The 15,803-nt window shown below is 34.8% G+C and overlaps 11 protein-coding genes and 2 pseudogenes across 13 annotated transcripts, besides 1 other annotated feature; 4 read left to right on the forward strand and 9 right to left on the reverse strand.

The window, feature by feature from the left end:
* The first annotated feature begins 219 nt into the window (after positions 1 to 219).
* Positions 220 to 15,803: part of a mobile genetic element that runs on past the window's edge.
* On the reverse strand, positions 404 to 724 carry TVAGG3_0419740 (uncharacterized protein; the record flags this gene model as incomplete). Its single annotated transcript, XM_051233374.1, has 1 exon — positions 404 to 724. One exon carries the CDS (start codon positions 722 to 724, stop codon positions 404 to 406), a length of 321 nt encoding a protein of 106 aa, XP_051103104.1.
* TVAGG3_0419750 lies at positions 879 to 1,187 on the reverse strand (annotated as a pseudogene). The gene has a single exon. A coding segment is annotated over exon 1 (309 nt).
* Positions 1,665 to 2,546, reverse strand: TVAGG3_0419760 (uncharacterized protein; the record flags this gene model as incomplete). The annotated part of the gene is made up of 1 exon (XM_051233375.1): positions 1,665 to 2,546. The coding sequence occupies one exon, from the start codon at positions 2,544 to 2,546 to the stop codon at positions 1,665 to 1,667; it is 882 nt and encodes a 293-aa protein (XP_051103105.1).
* TVAGG3_0419770 (uncharacterized protein) lies at positions 6,003 to 7,175 on the forward strand (the record flags this gene model as incomplete). Its single annotated transcript, XM_051233376.1, has 1 exon — positions 6,003 to 7,175. A coding segment is annotated over one exon (1,173 nt), but the record flags the coding sequence as incomplete, so codon positions are not given.
* On the forward strand, positions 7,494 to 8,370 carry TVAGG3_0419780 (keratin-associated protein family; the record flags this gene model as incomplete). The annotated part of the gene is made up of 1 exon (XM_051233377.1): positions 7,494 to 8,370. A coding segment is annotated over one exon (877 nt), but the record flags the coding sequence as incomplete, so codon positions are not given.
* TVAGG3_0419790 (integrase core domain containing protein family) lies at positions 8,815 to 9,615 on the forward strand (the record flags this gene model as incomplete). Its single annotated transcript, XM_051233378.1, has 1 exon — positions 8,815 to 9,615. One exon carries the CDS (start codon positions 8,815 to 8,817, stop codon positions 9,613 to 9,615), a length of 801 nt encoding a protein of 266 aa, XP_051103108.1.
* On the forward strand, positions 9,973 to 10,614 carry TVAGG3_0419800 (organellar and viral DNA polymerase type B; the record flags this gene model as incomplete). Its single annotated transcript, XM_051233379.1, has 1 exon — positions 9,973 to 10,614. One exon carries the CDS (start codon positions 9,973 to 9,975, stop codon positions 10,612 to 10,614), a length of 642 nt encoding a protein of 213 aa, XP_051103109.1.
* Positions 10,714 to 11,034, reverse strand: TVAGG3_0419820 (uncharacterized protein; the record flags this gene model as incomplete). Its single annotated transcript, XM_051233380.1, has 1 exon — positions 10,714 to 11,034. One exon carries the CDS (start codon positions 11,032 to 11,034, stop codon positions 10,714 to 10,716), a length of 321 nt encoding a protein of 106 aa, XP_051103110.1.
* TVAGG3_0419830 (protein of unknown function, DUF4107 family) lies at positions 11,192 to 11,716 on the reverse strand (the record flags this gene model as incomplete). Its single annotated transcript, XM_051233381.1, has 1 exon — positions 11,192 to 11,716. One exon carries the CDS (start codon positions 11,714 to 11,716, stop codon positions 11,192 to 11,194), a length of 525 nt encoding a protein of 174 aa, XP_051103111.1.
* Positions 11,968 to 12,289, reverse strand: TVAGG3_0419840 (annotated as a pseudogene). The gene has a single exon. A coding segment is annotated over exon 1 (322 nt).
* On the reverse strand, positions 12,496 to 12,850 carry TVAGG3_0419850 (uncharacterized protein; the record flags this gene model as incomplete). The annotated part of the gene is made up of 1 exon (XM_051233382.1): positions 12,496 to 12,850. A coding segment is annotated over one exon (355 nt), but the record flags the coding sequence as incomplete, so codon positions are not given.
* TVAGG3_0419860 (uncharacterized protein) lies at positions 14,780 to 15,049 on the reverse strand (the record flags this gene model as incomplete). The annotated part of the gene is made up of 1 exon (XM_051233383.1): positions 14,780 to 15,049. One exon carries the CDS (start codon positions 15,047 to 15,049, stop codon positions 14,780 to 14,782), a length of 270 nt encoding a protein of 89 aa, XP_051103113.1.
* TVAGG3_0419870 (uncharacterized protein) lies at positions 15,050 to 15,786 on the reverse strand (the record flags this gene model as incomplete). Its single annotated transcript, XM_051233384.1, has 1 exon — positions 15,050 to 15,786. A coding segment is annotated over one exon (737 nt), but the record flags the coding sequence as incomplete, so codon positions are not given.

Genomic DNA, 15,803 nt, shown 5'->3' on the forward strand with positions numbered 1-15,803 from the left:
AAAGATAAAGAAATTATAGAAAGGGTTGACTGGTACCATGAACGGACATCGAAGATTTTAAAAACTAAAGCCGATACAGGATGGGTTTCAGGATGTTTAGACCTTAAAGCAGATAAAACTTATGTTAACGATGAGTTAGAGAAGAAAGCAAATAAGACTCATACACATACAAGTTTTACAACTGTTGCTATAGAAAGTATTGAAGGAACGGTTGACGTAAGTTAGTATACATATCAAGGGTACGGCGGCACTGCACGCCTCCTTACCCATGATATGTGAATTTGACACTTTACAAAACCGTTAACGTATATTTTACAACACAAACAACAACACTAACTTAACCTTAAATATTTACAAAGCCGCCAACCACTTCACCTCACTAATGTAAAAAAAATAAACGTTCTCACTTACAAAAGGATTGCAACTCCTCCCATTGCTGTGCTTCATATAACAGCTCATAATCTTCTGACTCACTTTCTTCTTCATATAGGTCAAAATCACTGTCATAGTTTATACCTGTAAGTTTTGACAAAGCTAATGAAACACGCTTACCGTTTGTATCATATGCTTGTATAAACTTTCCATTATGCTTGTAGTCATAAACGCTCAAACTAACTTTACCCTTTCTCCCTCGTATCTGATAGAATGTATTTTCACGAGGAACGAAGAACAAATTCTTGAACTCATGACCGTTGTAGTTTGTTATCTCAATAGTTTTCGTCATTTATATAAAAATAAAATAAAAATAAAAATAAAAATAAACTTAAAATTAATGATATCACCACCCTCACACGTATGAAAACATAGCACAAAAATAAATTTAGGTGAAGAGGTGAAATCTCACCCGTTTTTTCACCTGTTTTTTCACCCTGTTGAATTCATTACTTTATAACTCTCTTCCTTGGTTTCTTTTTAGTTGCTTTCTTCACGTCTGTCTCCAGCTTAACTGTCTTTCTTCTTCGTCCGTAATGATACCAGTTACTTCCACCAGTCAATGGGTCAAATGGTCGTTCATAAGGGTTTCCATACATTCCATAGGGACCATACGGAAGAACTACTGGTGGAGAAGAAACATTTTCTTTAGTTCCATCGACTCTATTTAAATGCATTGTTTCACCTTTCATCTGGTCATTAAAGTCTTTTGCGTGTTTTGCAAACTCATCGTCCTTTCCTAAAGCATTTTCTGACTCAGTCGCAACCAAATTGGATGCTTTATTTATGAGCCCTATTTTATTTAATCTTAACTTCTTTGCAACCCAGCCTCCAATCTTTCCTTTATTTGCATCTAATGTCTTCGAAACTCTTCCTCCACTCATTTTATTTACTGCGTCATAAGCTCCAAGTGCTTTTGCTCCAAATGCTAATGCTTTTGTTCCCATTGCGCCTAAAGCTGCCCAAGCTACCATTTACACCATATTAAAATCATCTCTCTTCAATATTATCTCATAAAAGTTCTCTTTACTGGAGAAAGTCAATGAAACATAAGCGTTCTCACGGGCTTCGCCCTCACCACTTCGGTCTACGACCTCAGGACTCAAAGAGTCCGTTTGCGGTCTATCTAACTTCTTTCTTATCTCATCTATACGCTTCAAAATGTCTGAACAATTGCTAACATCTTCTACAACAGTTATTTCATCATGAATGACCTTCAAGAACAAGCTCATTTAATATGCTATTAAAATCATCTCAATAATGAGTCCATCCTTTCCATCTTTAGGTAGCACAACATCTTTCATTGAAGAAGGTTCAACAAGTCTTATGTTAAACTTACTGACAAAGTTTGTTATACTATAATGCTTCGGCGGCGAATACATGTAGTTTGAAAGACATAATATAGATTCTTCAGCAAATTCACTTATACTGGATTTTATAACAATGTTCTCACGAGACCAAACGCCACCAATTGACAATCTTGTAAGTAATCCTGCTGAGCCTTCAACTGTAAACGTCGATGGTAACATTCCACGAAGGTCATCTATTGACATCGTTGAGTCACTGTATTTAAATATTTTCTTAAAGCAATCGTCATTATCTAACCATGCAATAGCTTTGAAGTTTTCATTCGAATATACATCTGCTTCATTAAATGTAAAACCTGACTTCTTTGCAGAGATGACTTTAAAATCTATTGAGTTTGTTTCAAAATTATATGCTATGGTAACTTCTGAAGGTAATGGATGTCCTTCCGCAGTCAGTTGTTCTCTCACTACCGTTTGAAGCTTTGTGTTAAAAACTTTCATGTCATCTCCTGTGTCTAGGTTCACATACACAGCAACAGGAAAACTATCTTGCTTCTTTGTTTCATCATTATACCTCAAAACATTAAAGTTCTTCAATAATATTGTTCTTCCTGCTGGAATACTTCTAACTTGTCTTATTTCAATAGCTTTCTCACCTCCTACATACTCTACCCAGTGTCTTGGATATTCATAAGTATACTGACTTTCTTGAATTTTGGTAGGTTTCATCATAACGTGTTCATAGTATATCTTTATACTCTTGTCAGTTAGACTCGGTGCTATGTTCTGAATATTTCTGACTTGCATTTTTAATGAAGATAAAATGAAGCATTTAATACATGACGTAGATGAAGACATGAATGAAAGCAGTGAAAAGCTCAACAGTTCTCTCATTCTTCCTTTCAGTAAAGATTATGAGTTCTGTTCAAATGGTGTGTATTTCTATTGTGGAAAGATGGGTTCAGGTAAGACATTTAACCTCATTCGTCATATACTCATAACAGAACGTTTAGGAAATGACTCTTACTATGACCAAATCATTATATCAGCAACTTCAGACTCTATGGATTCAACAGCGAAAACATTTATGTCAAAAGTTCAAGCCTCTGTCGTTAAAGTTCCAGACAGTGAACTCATTGAATTTCTTCAACGTTACATTCGACGTAAGAGAAAATATTATGCCATCGTAGAGTTCATACAGTCAGGAATGCAAAAGACTTCAGAAGAGATGGAAAGAATTATTGACAAACACCACTTACGTCAATACTCAGGAGTTTACGATATGAAACGACTTACAAACTACATTCTGTTCAAAACTTTCAAAATACCCCTTCAAAAAGTATCCTTCAACACTCTGCTCGTTTGTGACGACTTCGCCGGAAAAGGTTTAGTGTCAAAACCAGACTCACCATTAGCTAACATCATATACTAAAGTCAGACATTACCACTTAACTGTAGGCAATACTTATGCAAACATGGAGGTTTTTAGCTTTAAACATAAAACGTCTCATAACTGACTTCGTTATCTTTCAAGGTTCTCACGTTATGATATTGAACTCATTTGGAAACAGTCAGGTATAACATTACCTTTTGAAGAAAATTTGGGAAGCATATAAGTCTCTCATCTCTCCTCGTTCATACCTTGAGATTCATATCATGACTAATACCATTAAAGTCAAAAATATTCCATGGGAACGACCAACATTGTTTTTAAGTTTAACCTTCAATTGACTGATGGTAAACAAATTCCATGCATCTCTGTCGCCATTTCTGTTATATTTTTGCTGTCATTCATATCATCCACTTCCCCATCCGTTAGCTTTTGAGGATATGCGTTAGAATAGCTGTTCTTAAATGAAGGCTTTTCACCTTTGAGAGCATAAACTCTATAACTTTCTGCATACTTTATGTTTGAACCTCCTGAGCCATCATTGACATAAATTTTTATAGGCTTCCACCCTTTGTTCATGTTCCTGCTTCTTCCCTTTGCTCTTTTGTTCAGTAGTTCTACATCTTTATACACAGCTCCTGTCTCAGTGAATTCAACAATATTTTCATTCGTTAGCTTTACATTCAAACCCTTGTCGAGTATATTGTCATTTCATACATATAAAAGGTTTTTATTCTATATGAAATGAGAAGCAAATCCATCTTAGCTGGTGCCGTTAATGTTCCAATTGAACCAACATCAAATGTTGACTCACGAACGACAAACAATATTGTCATAAAGAATTATATCAGAGTGTTTGAAAGAAAAAGAACCAGAACTTAAGTCGGTGAATTTAAACACAGCTTCAAACGCTAACGCTACATCAGATGTTAAGTTAGAGTATCCACCACTGGACCAAATTCTTCAAGAGAAGCCAACGACAACCCTTACACAAATGTTCAAAAAAATCCTTCAGATACGTAGACCATTACCTTCTTCAGTTATACCAAACAATTTTACTCAAAGACGATAAGAAGCTTTTGATAAATCTTATAAGTAAGAACCAAATAATTCTAACAAAGGAGGACCTTGAAAATGTTATATCACGAATAACAGGGAAACAATGTTGTCATGACTATCTCGACCCTGAAATCGAATGCTGTGGTCAAACGCCACCATTCATGAAATAGGTAACATCCGCATCATTGAAACACCAGGAACTACAGGAGTTGAGTTTAAGTATAAATATTCGAACGAGTATACAAAACTTTCAACAGAATATAAACTTTGTTTGAAATATGTTTTAGTAAATTAAAGCAATTTGTAATATCTATCCAAAACTTCTTCAACAGTATCGAAACTCATCTTCATAATGCAAACCTAATCTTATTGACTTGGTGCAGTTTTCACTAACACAATATAGCGCTTTGCGCTCGGCGCCTTTGACGCCTTTTTCTGTTCTCTTGACTGACATAACTAATTCATTTGTTTCATCAAACAGCAACAACCAAAGTTCATGACCTAATACATAACATTCATACTTTATATTTTTAGCTCTGAGTTCTCTTGTAAGCTGTTGCATTTAATAAATTTTCTAAAAATCAACTTCAACAGTCATTCGCACTGGTGCTTCAGTTCTACAGCTTCTCCTTGAAAGTCAACAAGTCTGAATTGCATGTCTTTCAAATTATGAGGACTAATGCGAACCCATTTACCTAAATGAGTTGCTATGACAGGAACGTTTGGAATGAACATTGAATTGACTGCATAACAGAAGGATTTATATTCTACTGAACCTTTACTATTAACTCCTGAAATACCTGTGACATTAGCTATTTTAGACTCAATGTATAAACAATTACCATAACATACGTATGGAACAGATTTCATCTCAATCGTTTTGTCAACACTTTTCAAAGGAAATGTCATATGGTATGCACCCAGAAGCAATTGAACTCTATGACTCATTCGTGTTATCTTAAACTCCTTTGCATAATTGAACTTCAAAACTCCTGCAATAAGTTTAACATTCATTAAGTTTTCTTCGTTATCCTTGTTTATTGTAGTATTTATGAGCGCATTTAACACTCCAGCTAATGTTTCCATCTTATATTCTACATTATTGTGAAATCTTATTTCGTGCTTCTTTCCATCTATTTCAAACTCCATGAAATCTGTTTCATCTGTTATAACGAATGAAGCGATAGTATTGAAGTCAACCATTCTGAATGCAAGTGGCTCATTCTGTAGACCTAAGTTTGTTTGTAGCTTTACTGTCCCGTATTCGTTTGGGTCTGTACTTTGCAAATAGAACAACATTTTATTCTCATTAAAATATGACTATTGCTGCATATGCGTATGAAGCTGACAGAGCTAAACGTTTATATTTTGGTCAATACTCTCTCACACTTACTGACAAATATATTGTTATTTCTGATGGAAATACTGAGAAATACATAACATGGAAGGACTATGAAAAGTTTGACCCTATTTTAACTCCATGTACAATGCCTTTCATTGTAAATGGAGAAGTTGTCATGAAGAACGACACAACAGTATATAAGTCTGTTCATGAAGCATTAGAATATATGTTGAATCATAACCCCGAAATATTTGACCCAAGCACTACACCATGTGCAATGCCTTTTATTAAGGACGGTGAAATCGTAAGAGTTCCGGATTCAACGGTTTATACTGCTGTTCAAAACAGTTTACAAAACATTTTAGCGAATATCTTTAATTCAGAAACTACAGAAATAAAATTACCATATATAACAGATGCTAAAGAAATTAAATCAAAAACGACAACATTATTTACGTCACTTAATGATTTAATGACTTATATCATTAATATTCCTGCACCAACTACAGCATTTGATCCAAACTCGACGGTTTGCAGTGTACCTTTCATAAAGGACAGTTCATTAATTACTTTAAGGGATTCGACAGTAAATGAATCATTAAAGGCGTCATTAATGAAAATCATTGATTTTAACTCATTCATGAATACATATAATTCATTCATTAATGTTTCATATGCTTCTAAAGAAGGTGAGCCAAAAACTATTGATAAAGCGGTGTATGAAATAAAAGCATCAACGACGAAATTGAATTCGTTAACTTTTGACGGTGATAGTTTCGTTAATGACATAACATCGGGGAAAACAATTTTAACGAAAGAATATTTAAAATCTCATGTTAGTGAGTTCGTTGAAATTGAAAAAGAAGGCGGAATTAAGTTCGATCCACTGAATTTCATTTTCAGCTTAGCGAATGCAGGTATTAATTTTGCTGAATGGACAACAATACAGAGTGAAATAAACGCAATATGGACGTTTTTGGGGTCAAAAGCGGGAATGGGTGAGCTTGTAAATGCTGCAAGAACATTAGGTGAAACAGGAAATTTTGTAGATGGTTTTAAAAGACTTGTTTCAAATGTTTTAACAAACACAAAGAAATTATTTAGATATACCGTACATAACGGACGGATTTTCGAACAGGTAGCAACAAACCCTCCGGTTATGGCTGCGTTGATGATGGTTAGAGATATAAAACCACGTAACGACGGGAACGAAGAACATGAACAACAGAGCCCAACGGGCTCAGAGCCACATAGTGGCGAGGATACTGGTCGGGTTATTCAAGACATTAAAAACGTGTATCCTGAAGTTATTGATTTATTTAGAGGAGTTAATGATTCAATTTCAAAACATTCTATAACCCTCGATGAAGAGAATAAATTAACAGATTATATATTCGTCATTATTGCAGAATTAATGAAGAGAATAAATGAAAAAGGAATTGGTGATATCATTAATGTCAGCGATGTAATGATGAAAAGAAATTTTGACTCATTATTTACAAAACCGAAAACAGAATATAGTCTTTATGACGTAATTACCGAATTAATGAAAAAGATTAATGATAATAAGAGTTCTGGCGGAAGAGTTGAATTAGAAGTGAATGATGTTAATGAGAAATTAGCCGAAAAAGCAGATAAAAACCACGTTCATTATATAACTTCAGACGAACAGATTATAACGGACTACCATGGATATTTAACACGAAGTGATGAAGTGAAGACGGAAGATGTTAATGAAAGAAGATATAAATACATTCGTGCTAAAGGTTATGACATAAGCTGTACTGTACAGTATGACACGGGTAAAGCACCAGAAGCATTTAGTTATAACGATGAAATTTATGCCTCTACTTTCTCTGTTAACGGTGTATTAGTTGAACCAAGATTTACTTTGAGAGTTAAGGCAAAAATAACGTTTGAAGATGCTATTAAAAGTAAAGCTGACAAAGTTGAACTCGAAGCAATGAACAAAGTTTTGAAATCTCATAAACACAATATCTCCGATATAAATGAACTTCAAGCTACATTAGACAGTAAAGCCGACAAGAACCATACAAACGAATCCTTCACTACTATTAGAGCAGACGATGTAATATTGAACTATACCCTTGGTTCAAGTGCACCTTTAGAAAATCCAAGTACAAGCGTAAAAGATACACTAAACTCCTTAAATAGTAAATGTATGAACATTGAAGGTCATGTCAGAAACTTTGAAGCACATGAACTACCAGCAATGTTAGATAAGAAAGCAGATAAGAACCATACACATAAATCCTTCACAACTGTTGGTATAGAAAGTATTGAAGGAACGGTTGAAGAAACTGGTGGGGATGCATTATATTGTAAACCTCCTAACTTTCCACAAGGTTTAACATCGGATGACGACATAACGACGATGAGAAACATTAGATGTAAAGATGTTTATGTCATGGAGGATGAAAATAATGTTAAATTCACTGCTCAAGATTTATATGATAAGAAAGCAGACAAAACAGAGCTTCAAACATTAAAGACAGAAATACTTCAAACATTATATCCTATAGGCTCTATTTATACGTCAATGAACTCAACAAATCCAGCAACAGTTTTAGGTTTTGGTACATGGCAGCAGATTGTAGACAAATTCTTATACTGTGCTAACTCTTCAAAGCAAACAGGAGGTTCGAAGAAAATTACTGAAGCAAACCTTCCACCGCACACTCATACAGGAACTACAAACACAACAGGTAGTCATTCACATTCAATAACAAAAAGAGGTTATACAAATCTTGCAGCAGGTTCGGATAGACAGGGAATGCATAGATATGATATTTCAAGTGACCCAGTAGATTCAAGCGCAGGTATTTTCTGTGGAACCGCAGGAAATCATTCACACACTTTCACAACAAATCCAACAGGCTCGGGTGCAGATTACATGCCACCATTTGTGACTGTATTTGCATGGTATAGAGTTCAATGAACGCGCTTGAGCCTAGAATAAAATCTTTAACTTTACATAAATGAGCTTGAAAGAAGTATTCGAACAACATCCATGGAGGTCTTTTAAGAAATTCAATGAAGCTGCAAAGAGTTGGGGATTTACTAACAGAGCTGAAGTGAAAAGGTTCTTTGACAAAAATGTTGTACATCAAACAAAAATAAACCCTTACGACTACTTTTTACCAATTTACTCCAACACTCCTGACGCATACCAATTTGACACTCTCATTCAAAGCAGAAAAGGAGGTCATAAACCATTCCTCATCTTCATTAATGTTAACACTCGTAAAGCATATGCATATCCAATGAAAAATAAAGGAACTCGTGAAGTGTTAAGAGTTTTACAAAAGTTTGTAGCAGAACATAACCCAAGTACTTTAACATCAGACCAAGACAGTGCATACCTCAGCAACGAAATCACAGAATTTCTCATTAAGCATAACATAACTCACTACACTACTGAAGACCATAACCATAACATACTCGGTATCATTAACCGCTTCATAAGGACTCTCAGAGATTTAAACCAAGAGCGAGACTTTACCGAAGAAACAATGAAACATTTCATCGAAGTTTACAATTCCTCAACACATTCTACAACAGGACATACACCAAATTCAATGACACAACAACAAGAAGAAAAGTATATACAAAAGAAACGAAGCCAAACACAAAATATCAGAAATTCAACAAAATTTACCCTCATTCCTGGTACAAAAGTTCGTGTAGTTCTTGACGACAAACCGTTGACAAAGAAACGTTTAAGGTTAAGTCGAAATTATTATATCGTAGACTCTACGCAAGGTAATGGATATCTTATAAAAGCTGCTGACGACTCTATTGCGTTTTATCCTCGTCATAAATTAGTCGAAAGTAGTAATGGCAAACTTGCTGAAACCATTGACGAAGCAAAGCGAGGAGTGGTTATTGAAATACTTGGCTATAACACAAACGATGACACTTATAAAGTAAGATATGAAGGAGGCGTTGAAGATGTTATACCATCTAAGAACTTGAGAGAGTCGAAGCCAACACATCTGGGACCATTAGAGCGGGAGTACTGGAAAGACAAAAATATGCCAGAAAGAATAAGAAAATTCTTCTAAACTTTTTCGTTGGATGTAAATCAGACATGAATGAGAACAGTCATGTATTATTAATGTTTTCATAAATTTACACCAAAAATAATGTTTAGGTGAAGCGGTGAGATGTCACCTGTTTTTTCACCTGTTTTCTCACCTCAGCCGCTAAGCGGCGAGACCCAAAGGGTCTTGAATTTTTCATGTATTTTCACAAAAGACCAAAAATAATGTTTAGGTGAAGAGGTGAGATATCACCTGTTTTTTCACCTCAGCCGCTAAGCGGCGAGACCCAAAGGGTCTTGAATTTTCATGAATTTCCTTAAGATAGAAAAAATAATGTTAGTTTTATTTTTTTTATTTTTTTTATTTTGATGTAAAGATATGATTTCAACAATCGGCACAACAACAATTCAAGCCGCGAACGGCGGGACTCTGTCCACAACAACAGCACCAAACTCGTTAGTTATGAATCCTACGTCAATGTTGGTAGAAATGAAAAGCTTCATTCCTTCTTCATTTACTTTCGAAACAGAAATCCAGAAGATAAAGCAAGAACTTTTAACAAGTAATTTAGACTGTAGTGCGAAAGATGAAGAAAATGAAGAATATCTTTATGAAATGCAGGACATTATTGACCATTTGCCCAAATTGCCTGAAATCCAACAACAAAAACTAACCATTCCCGAATTTGACGAAATTGAAGTCAAAGCAACTGACTCAGTAGAAATAAAGAAGTTCATACGTAAAGTAAATTATGAATTCCTTGGTTTTCATTGCAACCATAAGGTTATGGACAAAGATTGCGACATGGTATATAAGAATATTTCTGACATATATAAATCTGGGGAGTTTAAGACCTACGATAACTTTGTTTCATTAGTTGCAAAATGTGTTTGGGAAATAAGAGATAAAGATAGAAGAGGTAAGGTATGGAATGAAGTTAGTATACATATCAAGGGTACGGCGGCACTGCACGCCTCCTTACCCATGATATGTGAATTTGACACTTTACAAAACCGTTAACGTATATTTTACAACACAAACAACAACACTAACTTAACCTTAAATATTTACAAAGCCGCCAACCACTTCACCTCACTAATGTAAAAAAAATAAACGTTCTCACTTACAAAAGGATTGCAACTCCTCCCATTGCTGTGCTTCATATAACAGCTCATAATCTTCTGACTCACTTTCTTCTTCATATAGGTCAAAATCACTGTCATAGTTTATACCTGTAAGTTTTGACAAAGCTAATGAAACACGCTTACCGTTTGTATCATATGCTTGTATAAACTTTCCATTATGCTTGTAGTCATAAACGCTCAAACTAACTTTACCCTTTCTCCCTCGTATCTGATAGAATGTATTTTCACGAGGAACGAAGAACAAATTCTTGAACTCATGACCGTTGTAGTTTGTTATCTCAATAGTTTTCGTCATTTATATAAAAATAAAATAAAAAATAAAATAAAAATAAACTTAAAATTAATGATATCACCACCCTCACACGTATGAAAACATAGCACAAAAATAAATTTAGGTGAAGAGGTGAAATCTCACCCGTTTTTTCACCTGTTTTTTCACCCTGTTGAATTCATTACTTTATAACTCTCTTCCTTGGTTTCTTTTTAGTTGCTTTCTTCACGTCTGTCTCCAGCTTAACTGTCTTTCTTCTTCGTCCGTAATGATACCAGTTACTTCCACCAGTCAATGGGTCAAATGGTCGTTCATAAGGGTTTCCATACATTCCATAGGGACCATACGGAAGAACTACTGGTGGAGAAGAAACATTTTCTTTAGTTCCATCGACTCTATTTAAATGCATTGTTTCACCTTTCATCTGGTCATTAAAGTCTTTTGCGTGTTTTGCAAACTCATCGTCCTTTCCTAAAGCATTTTCTGACTCAGTCGCAACCAAATTGGATGCTTTATTTATGAGCCCTATTTTATTTAATCTTAACTTCTTTGCAACCCAGCCTCCAATCTTTCCTTTATTTGCATCTAATGTCTTCGAAACTCTTCCTCCACTCATTTTATTTACTGCGTCATAAGCTCCAAGTGCTTTTGCTCCAAATGCTAATGCTTTTGTTCCCATTGCGCCTAAAGCTGCCCAAGCTACCATTTACACCATATTAAAATCATCTCTCTTCAATATTATCTCATAAAAGTTCTCTTTACTGGAGAAAGTCAATGAAACATAAGCGTTCTCACGGGCTTCGCCCTCACCACTTCGGTCTACGACCTCAGGACTCGCGTTTGCGGTCTATCTAACTTCTTTCTTATCTCATCTATACGCTTCAAAATGTCTGAACAATTGCTAACATCTTCTACAACAGTTATTTCATCATGAATGACCTTCAAGAACAAGCTCATTTAATATGCTATTAAAATCATCTCAATAATGAGTCCATCCTTTCCATCTTTAGGTAGCACAACATCTTTCATTGAAGAAGGTTCAACAAGTCTTATGTTAAACTTACTGACAAAGTTTGTTATACTATAATGCTTCGGCGGCGAATACATGTAGTTTGAAAGACATAATATAGATTCTTCAGCAAATTCACTTATACTGGATTTTATAACAATGTTCTCACGAGACCAAACGCCACCAATTGACAATCTTGTAAAGCAATCCTGCTGAACCTTCAACTGTAAACGTCGATGGTAACATTCCACGAAGGTCATCTATTGACATCGTTGAGTCACTGTATTTAAATATTTTCTTAAAGCAATCATCATTATCTAACCATGCAATAGCTTTGAAGTTTTCATTCGAATATACATCTGCTTCATTAAATGTAAAACCTGACTTCTTTGCAGAGATGACTTTAAAATCTATTGAGTTTGTTTCAAAATTATATGCTATGGTAACTTCTGAAGGTAATGGATGTCCTTCCGCAGTCAGTTGTTCTCTCACTACCGTTTGAAGCTTTGTGTTAAAAACTTTCATGTCATCTCCTGTGTCTAGGTTCACATACACAGCAACAGGAAAACTATCTTGCTTCTTTGTTTCATCATTATACCTCAAAACATTAAAGTTCTTCAATAATATTGTTCTTCCTGCTGGAATACTTCTAACTTGTCTTATTTCAATAGCTTTCTCACCTCCTACATACTCTACCCAGTGTCTTGGATATTCATAAGTATACTGACTTTCTTGAATTTTGGTAGGTTTCATCATAACGTGTTCATAGTATATCTTTATACTCTTGTCAGTTAGACTCGGTGCTATGTTCTGAATATTTCTGACTTGCATTTTTAATGAGATAAAATGAAGCATTTAATACATGACGTAGATGAAGACATGAATGAAACAGTGACAAACTTAACTTCTCTCATTCTTCCTTTCAGTAAAGATTATGAGTTCTGTTCAAATGGTGTATTTCTATTGTGGAAAGATGGGTTCAGGTAAGACATTTAACCTCATTCGTCATATACTCATAACAGAACGTTTAGGAAATGACTCTTACTATGACCAAATCATTATATCAGCAACTTCAGACTCTATGGATTCAACAGCGAAAACATTTATGTCAAAAGTTCAAGCCTCTGTCGTTAAAGTTCCAGACAGTGAACTCATTGAATTTCTTCAACGTTACATTCGACGTAAGAGAAATATTATGCCATCGTAGAGTTCATACAGTCAGGAATGCAAAAGACTTCAGAAGAGATGGAAAGAATTATTGACAAACACCACTTACGTCAATACTCAGGAGTTTACGATATGAAACGACTTACAAACTACATTCTGTCAAAACTTTCAAAATACCCCTTCAAAAAGTATCCTTCAAACACTCTGCTCGTTTTGACGACTTCGCCGGAAAAGGTTTAGTGTCAAAACCAGACTCACCATTAGCTAACATCATAACTAAAGTCAGACATTACCACTTAACTGTAGCAATACTTATGCAAACATGGAGGTTTTTAGCTTTAAACATAAAACGTCTCATAACTGACTTCGTTATCTTTCAAGGTTTCTCACGTTATGATATTGAACTCATTTGGAAACAGTCAGGTATAACATTACCTTTTGAAGAAATTTGGGAAGCATATAAGTCTCTCATCTCTCCTCGTTCATACCTTGAGATTCATATCATGACTAATACCATTAAAGTCAAAAATATTCCATGGGAACGACCAACATTGTTTTAAAGTTTAACCTTCAATTGACTGATGGTAAACAAATTCCATGCATCTCTGTCGCCATTTCTGTTAATATTTTTGCTGTCATTCATATCATCCACTTCCCCATCCGTTAGCTTTTGAGGATATGCGTTAGAATAGCTGTTCTTAAATGAAGGCTTTTCACCTTTGAGAGCATAAACTCTATAACTTTCTGCATACTTTATGTTTGAACCTCCTGAGCCATCATTGACATAAATTTTTATAGGCTTCCACCCTTTGTTCATGTTCCTGCTTCTTCCCTTGCTCTTTTGTTCAGTAGTTCTACATCTTTATACACAGCTCCTGTCTCAGTGAATTCAACAATATTTTCATTCGTTAGCTTTACATTCAAACCCTTGTCGAGTATATTGTTCATTTCATACATATAAAAGGTTTTTATTCTATATGAAATGAGAAGCAAATCCATCTTAGCTGGTGCCGTTAATGTTCCAATTGAACCAACATCAAATGTTGACTCACGAACGACAAACAATATTGTCATAAAGAATTATAGTTCAGAGTGTTTGAAAGAAAAAGAACCAGAACTTAAGTCGGTGAATTTAAACACAGCTTCAAACGCTAACGCTACATCAGATGTTAAGTTAGAGTATCCACCACTGGACCAAATTCTTTCAAGAGAAGCCAACGACAACCCTTACACAAATGTTCAAAAAAATCCTTCAGATAACGTAGACCATTACCTTCTTCAGTTATACCAAACAATTTTACTCAAAGACGATAAGAAGCTTTTGATAAATCTTATAAGTAAGAACCAAATAATTCTAACAAAGGAGGACCTTGAAAATGTTATATCACGAATAACAGGGAAACAATGTGTCATTGACTATCTCGACCCTGAAATCGAATGCTGTGGTCAAACGCCACCATTCATGAAAATAGGTAACATCCGCATCATTGAAACACCAGGAACTACAGGAGTTGAGTTTAAGTATAAATATTCGAACGAGTATACAAAACTTTCAACAGAATATAAACTTTGTTTGAAATATGTTTTAGTAAATTAAAGCAATTTGTAATATCTATCCAAAACTTCTTCAACAGTATCGAACTCATCTTCATAATGCAAACCTAATCTTATTGACTTGGTGCAGTTTTCACTAACACAATATAGCGCTTTGCGCTCGGCGCCTTTGACGCCTTTTTCTGTTCTCTTGACTGACATAACTAATTCATTTGTTTCATCAAACAGCAACAACCAAAGTTCATGACCTAATACATAACATTCATACTTTATATTTTTAGCTCTGAGTTCTCTTGTAAGCTGTTGCATTTAATATTTTCTAAAAAGTCAACTTCAACAGTCATTCGCACTGGTGCCTTCAGTTCTACAGGCTCTCCTTGAAAGTCAACAAGTCTGAATTGCATGTCTTTCAAATTATGAGGACTAATGCGAACCCATTTACCTAAATGAGTTGCTATGACAGGAACGTTTGGAATGAACATTGAATTGACTGCATAACAGAAGGATTTATATTCTACTGAACCTTTACTATTAACTCCTGAAATACCTGTGACATTAGCTATTTTAGACTCAATGTATAAACAATTACCATAACATACGTATGGAACAGATTTCATCTCAATCGTTTTGTCAACACTTTTCAAAGGAAATGTCATATGGTATGCACCCAGAAGCAATTGAACTCTATGACTCATTCGTGTTATCTTAAACTCCTTTGCATAATTGAACTTCAAAACTCCTGCAATAAGTTTAACATTCATTAAGTTTTCTTCGTTATCCTTGTTTATTGTAGTATTTATGAGCGCATTTAACACTCCAGCTAATGTTTCCATCTTATATTCTACATTATTGTGAAATCTTATTTCGTGCTTCTTTCCATCTATTTCAAACTCCATGAAATCTGTTTCATCTGTTATAACGAATGAAGCGATAGTATTGAAGTCAACCATTCTGAATGCAAGTGGCTCATTCTGTAGACCTAAGTTTGTTTGTAGCTTTACTGTCCCGTATTCGTTTGGGTCTGTACTTTGCAAATAGAACAACATTTTATTCTCATTAAAAT

The sequence above is a fragment of the Trichomonas vaginalis genome, chromosome V (genome assembly GCF_026262505.1).
Source record: "Trichomonas vaginalis G3 chromosome V, whole genome shotgun sequence".
In the NCBI taxonomy this organism is placed as follows: domain Eukaryota; phylum Parabasalia; order Trichomonadida; family Trichomonadidae; genus Trichomonas; species Trichomonas vaginalis.